The sequence below is a fragment of the Salvelinus sp. IW2-2015 genome, linkage group LG28 (genome assembly GCF_002910315.2).
Source record: "Salvelinus sp. IW2-2015 linkage group LG28, ASM291031v2, whole genome shotgun sequence".
In the NCBI taxonomy this organism is placed as follows: domain Eukaryota; kingdom Metazoa; phylum Chordata; class Actinopteri; order Salmoniformes; family Salmonidae; genus Salvelinus; species Salvelinus sp. IW2-2015.
This window is the reverse complement of record NC_036868.1, coordinates 26,719,417-26,725,592: the sequence shown is the minus strand read 5'-3', so window position 1 is coordinate 26,725,592 and position 6,176 is coordinate 26,719,417. Positions and strand designations below refer to the sequence as shown.

Here is a 6,176-nt window from a genome sequence, read left to right as displayed (position 1 = left end):
GTGTGTGTGTGTGTGTGTGTGTGTGTGTGTGTGTGTGTGTGTGTGTGTGTGTGTGTGTGCATAAGCCCTCCCGGTGAATGACTTGTTATCAGAGCAGTACTTTCTGAAAAGAGGTAGAGAGAAAGAGAGAGAGAGTCAGATATCCACTATCGAGTGAGTGATAAGTGGGCACAAAGAACAAAATGCCAGCTTCTCCCGCTAGCTTCCCAGGTGCCTCCGTTTAAGGGGGAAATGCTCAACTCGTTTTCGAAGACAAGTGGATATGGCAGATGCTCATAAGTGTGATGCTGTTTAACCTTTTACTGCAGTGGGCTAAATCGGGGTCACACAGAGTGTTTCTTGYTAGTCTTAAACACATCTACTTTGAAACCAAAGTATACACCTCACACACATGGTTATGGGCTTTAAAAAAAGAAGACACATGTACCATGTCAGATATAGAGTTGAAATGTATTACATTTTAAATTTGCATTCCAGTATTACACTTTATATATATCACAGAAGACTGAYACATAACAAAACGGTTTGACATAGAAATACCGGATTTTCTTTGTTAAATGTTTGTGTGTTTTGTATTAATGATGAAATTCTGAAAGACATGAATAACATTCCACCCATGAGGCCATTAGAGGTTTTGGTCATTGACTGCAAGGAAAGGGCCACAGCTCAGGAAGTTGTTAAGCGTATGTGTGTGCCCGTGTGCATGCCTGCATGTGTGTGCCCGTGTGCATGCCTGCATGTGTGTGCGTGCGTGCGCCCACATGTATGAGCTCTTGCGTGCGTGTGTGTGATAAGAAAATCCGTCTTCTGGTGCGCCATTATTAATGGGCATCAGCAGTGTGATCCAACAGAACAGAAATGTATCACGTGAATTAACCAGTGTTGTGCTTACTCAAGCCTGCTCTCTCTCGAGAGAGAAAGTGTTTATGGATACGCTCCCACTCTCCCCAAAGGAAGCATATTCAGGAGTGTAGAACGTTTTGAAGCTGTAAACTAAACACTTTTGAAGCTGTAAACTAAACACTTTTGAAGCTGTAAACTAAACACTTTTGAAGCTGTAACCTAAACGCTTTTGAAGCTGTAAACTAAACACTTTTGAAGCTGTAACCTAAACACTCTTGAAGCTGTAACCTAAACGCTCTTGAAGCTGTAAACTAAATGCTTTTGAAGCTGTAAACAAAAAGCTTTTGAAGCTGGAAACTAAAAGCTTTTGAAGCTGGAAACTAAAAGCTTTTGAAGCTGGAAACTAAAAGCTTTTGAAGCTGGAAACTAAACACTTTTTTTGAAGCTGGAAACTAAACACTTTTGAAGCTGGAAACTTAACACACTGCCAAACCAGCTTGTAATGGCCTGTTTTTCATTCAGTTCACTAAGCCTTTAACACTGTGACCAGCACCTTCTCATCGTCACAACACTAAGTTCGGTTTGATACCCTTGTCTACCACACACACCCACCAACATCATCATCAGTAGGACCTTTGCGTGCGTGTTACTTTCATGTAAAGAGTAACTCATGTCTCTCCCTCGATGGCTCCCTCTCTCGCTCCCTCTCTCTAAATCTCTCGCGCCCTCTCTCTCCCTTCACCCCTCTCGCTTTGTCTCTAGTTGGAACCAGGTGTACACCTGCCCAGCCCTTTGGATCTGATGGGGAAGATTCTGGTGAAGAACAAGAAGAAACACGTCAAGACATCGAGCACCAAGAAGAAACTGTCAGAGCAGGCCTCCAACACATACAGCGACTCATCCAGTGTGCACGAGCCTTCTTCTCCCAGCACAGGTATGGGACACACACACAGCAGCAGCAGCAGCAGCAGAAAGACACATCTCTTGTAGGCCATTCACACACAGAGGGTGGTTATTCGATTTATAATAAAGTGCAARGCTGCGAGTCAGCAGAAGTACTGGTGGGAGAATTGTTTGCCAATCATAAATGCTACATCTTACAGTAAGAAATGMCTGTAGTTGATCATCCATCGCTTTCATGGCCCTCTCCATCAGTGAGCTGTGTTATTGACTATTTCATATACTCATACACTCCGAGTACCACCCCAGGCACACACACTCACTGGTGGGGCCGAAACTCTAGCTCCGGTGCGCATGTGTGTATATCAACCTAGGCGTTTGGTGTGTGTTTGTGTGTGTGTGTGTGGCCTGCCTGCCTGCATGTGTGTGAGTGTGTGCTTGCTTCCGTGTGGGTGTGGGTGTGGGTGTGTGTGTGTGGGTGTGTGTGTGTGTGTGTGTGTGGTGTGTTGTGTGTGTGTGTGTGTGTGTGTGTGTGTGTGTGTGTGTGTGTGTGTGTGTGTGTTGTGTTGTGTGGTGTGTGTGTGTTGTGTGTCAGAGTTAGTTTTATAACTACCCACAGACAGCCCTGCTGTACCAGGGCCAGGCAGGCGGCAGGATCGATGCTCTTAGCATTCCCCTTCACACAGAATCACCCGGCATCCATCAACAGCAGCCTACTGGGGCTTCCAGCCACGCGCCACACTCATACACTAGTACACACTGCCCCCTGCTGGTAGACTCACAGACACGCACTATGTCCTGCAGTCCATGCTGATTTCTGAAGGATTTCACAGACTGATCAAATCAAATTTTATTCGACACATGCTTCGTAAACAACATGTGTAACTAACAGTGAATGCTTACAGGCCCTTCCCAACAATGCAGAGAGAAAGAAAATAGAGAAATAATAGAGAAGTAATAACACATAATAATAATAATAATAATGATAATAAATACAGAATGAGTAACGATAACTTGGCTATATACACGGGGTACCAGCACCAAGTCGATGTGCAGGAGTCTGAGGTAATTGAGGTAGATATGTAGGGATAAAATGATTAGACAACAGGATCGATAATAAACAGCAGCAGCAGCATATGTGATTAGTCTATTTAGCAGTCTTATAGCAGTCTCCCACAAGGGTTCACTTGGGTTGAGATCTGGCTACTGAGACACGCACAGCCTTTAAACCATATGCTCCTCCGAGACCCCTCTTTCAACGTCACGGAGATCTCTTCTTCTAGCCTAAATAATGTGCAACTGAGCATTTTTATACATGACCCTAAGCATGATGGGATGTTAATTACTTAATTAACACAGGAACCACACCTGTGTGGAAGCACCTGCTTTCAATATACTCATTTACTCAAGTGTTTCCTTTATTTTGGCAGTTACCTGTATATCCAGTGGGAGCTGGTGGAGYGAGAACTATTTGGGACGGCTTCATTGTAATGGCTGGAATGGAAATAGGCTCCATGTGTTTGATACTCTTCCAWTCATTACAMTTCAGCCATTACAACGAGCCATTACATCCTCCGATTTCAGGAGACACCAGCCTGCACTGTGTATATCACATATTGTTTACTCATTATTTGTTGTCCACCAGGGTCGGCCAACCAGGAGATGACCGAGTCCTCCCAGCCTCTAGAGGTCGCTGAGCTCAGCGTCCGACCACAGGGCAGGAAGTCCATTGGTGAGTCATGCCCATGGTCACACCATCAGATAGATACCCCTCAGTTACCTGGTCTTAAAACAACCCTTAGTAGTCTTAGTTCTATAACCTAGTCCAGCGTTTCCCAGACTTGGTCCTCGGGACCCCAAGTGGTGCACGTTTTGGTTTTTGCCCGAGCACTACACAGCTGATTCAAATAATCAACTAATCACCAAGCTTTGATCATTTGAATTAGCTGTGTAGTGTTTGGGCAAAAAACTAAATGTGCACAACTTGGGATCCCGAGGACCGAGTTTGGGAAACGCTGACCTAGTCACTTCCTTAGTTTCTTCCTTCCCCTATTCCCTTTCCCTATGTCCTTCCCTTAATTCATTTTCCTATCCTATCTAGGGTTGCATTCTGGGAACTTTCAATAAATTCCCTGGTTTTCCACAAATTCCCTTCTAATTCCGGGTATACTCCAACTGGGATTTCAGGAAAACCAGGAAATTTATTGAAAGTTTCCAGAATTTTGCAACCCTGTCCCAAGCTCCCTCCCCCCTTTTCCTTTCCCTAACGTCATCCATGGTGCAAGCTGCCGTAAACCCACTAAAAGGCTTGGTGGGTCTGTCCCCATATTGCTTACACCTTCATTCACCCCCTTCAGAWCTCCAAACCTTGGCGGTTGCTTTCTGACAATGCAGCCTTCAGAAATCACTAGCATGTAGCCAGAGAAGCTAKCTTAAACCTGCCCTTGTCTTTCAGGCGAAGTTGAGGCAGAGAGTGACGATGATGATGATGACGATGATGACTGTAAAAAGGGGTCCATGGATGAGGTAAGTAGCCTACAAAACCATCTTCATTCTTTCTCCAGCAGCCTCAGGTGTCTCCTGTTTATGTGTGCCGAGGCTGCCCCCTAGTGGAGATTCACAGAAATACACTTTACCCGTGAGCTATGTCCCGACAGTCGAACAAGGAGAGTAAAAGGAGAGGAGAAGAGAGGAGGCTGTTCTCTCTCTAACTGTGTGTTGTGTGATCCTCCTCCAGGGTACAGCGGGCAGCGAGGCGTTTGCCACAGAGGAGATGTCCAACCTGGTCAGTTATGTCCAGCCAGTCAAATTTAACTCTTTCGAGGCCTCCAAAAGTAAGACCTTCACTCCTGAGCACAACTCACACCTATTTAGACCACACCTGTTCAGAAGAACAACACCATACACACTCATTTGAATATTCCATGTGATTGTYAACCACATTTTTTTGGCATTGTGAATACACTATCTCAAGTTAGTTGTTCTGTTACAGATTCACTCTTTCGAATGTCGCTGCTTATTAAAAAAAACAAGTAGAATCAATTCCGTAAGTTATGCCATTTTCAAAATGAATTGACCTATTAATCAATTTCCAGAGATCAATCGGAGCTATCAGATGTCATCGTTTGTGGAGACCAAAGCCTTGGAGCAGCTCACCAAGTCACCCGTGGAGTTTGTTGAGTATCCTTCCCACTCTGTGTGGAGGATTGACGTAAAACGTCTGTTCAAATCRTTTCCTTTTTTTGAAACTGTCTCGACAGAAACTGTCTCAACAGCAATGTAAACTTGTAAWTCACCTTCCCTGGTTAAGTAAAAGTAGCGAGACCAGGGATCAAAGTAACACTTTTAGGCTTTTGCTTATTGACAATATTATTTGAGTTAGATGAATAATACTTTTATACCAAAAAAATGTGTCAATAAAAGAAAAWTGAATTGATGGATTTTAGCAAAACCTCTTAGGCTTGTAATACTAACCAAGCATTAGCACATTGACTAACAGTTATTTCTAATTTGAGTTGAGTTATTAAGCTGTTACAACTGACCCTGTGTTACTTTGTTCCCCGGTCTATCCTATCCGTGTAAGTACTAGATAGCTCAGTGTAGAAGGTAAAGCCCCTCTCCAGATGTCCTCTCCTTAACGGAGCGTGTCCAGGTATAACAAGCTGCAGCTGAGTCGTATCTACCCTAAAGGCACCAGAGTAGACTCCTCCAACTACAACCCTCAGCTCTTCTGGAATGCTGGCTGTCAACTGGTGGCCCTGAACTTCCAGACAATAGGTAAGACCTGATTCGTTTCGCACTAGACCATAGGTAAGACCTGATTCGTTTCGGCACACCCAAGGTAAGCACTGTTCGTTTCGCACTAGACAATAGGTAAGACCTGATTCGTTTCGCACTAGACATAGGTAAGACCTGATTCGTTTCGCACTAGACCATAGGTAAGACCTGATTCGTTTCGCACTAGACCATAGGTAAGACCTGATTCGTTTCGCACTAGACAATAGGTAAGACCTGATTCGTTTCGCACTAGACATAGGTAAGACCTGATTCGTTTCGCACTAGACAATAGGTAAGACCTGATTCGTTTCGCACTAGACAATAGGTAAGACCTGATTCGTTTCGCACTAGACAATAGTAAGACCTGATTCGTTTCGCACTAGACCATAGGTAAGACCTGATTCGTTTCGCACTAGACATAGGTAAGACCTGATTCGTTTCGCACTAGACAATAGGTAAGACCTGATTCGTTTCGCACTAGACAATAGGTAAGACCTGATTCGTTTCGCACTAGACAATAGGTAAGAACCTGATTCGTTTCGCACTAGACATAGTAGAAGACCTGTTCGTTTCGCACTAGACAATAGGTAAGACCTGATTCGTTTCGCACTAGACCATAGGTAAGACCTGATTCGTTTCGCACTAGACAATAGGTA

General features: G+C 44.2%; 1 protein-coding gene across 1 annotated transcript in view; it reads left to right on the top strand.

Annotated features, from left to right (window-relative positions):
* LOC111954482 (1-phosphatidylinositol 4,5-bisphosphate phosphodiesterase beta-1) overlaps positions 1-6,176 on the top strand; it is a 110,316-nt gene that overhangs the window by 43,274 nt on the left and 60,866 nt on the right. Inside the window, 6 exon segments of the mRNA XM_070435850.1 lie at positions 1,606-1,777; positions 3,389-3,475; positions 4,199-4,269; positions 4,481-4,577; positions 4,839-4,923; positions 5,396-5,520. Coding sequence (XP_070291951.1) covers positions 1,606-1,777; positions 3,389-3,475; positions 4,199-4,269; positions 4,481-4,577; positions 4,839-4,923; positions 5,396-5,520 — 637 coding nt within the window.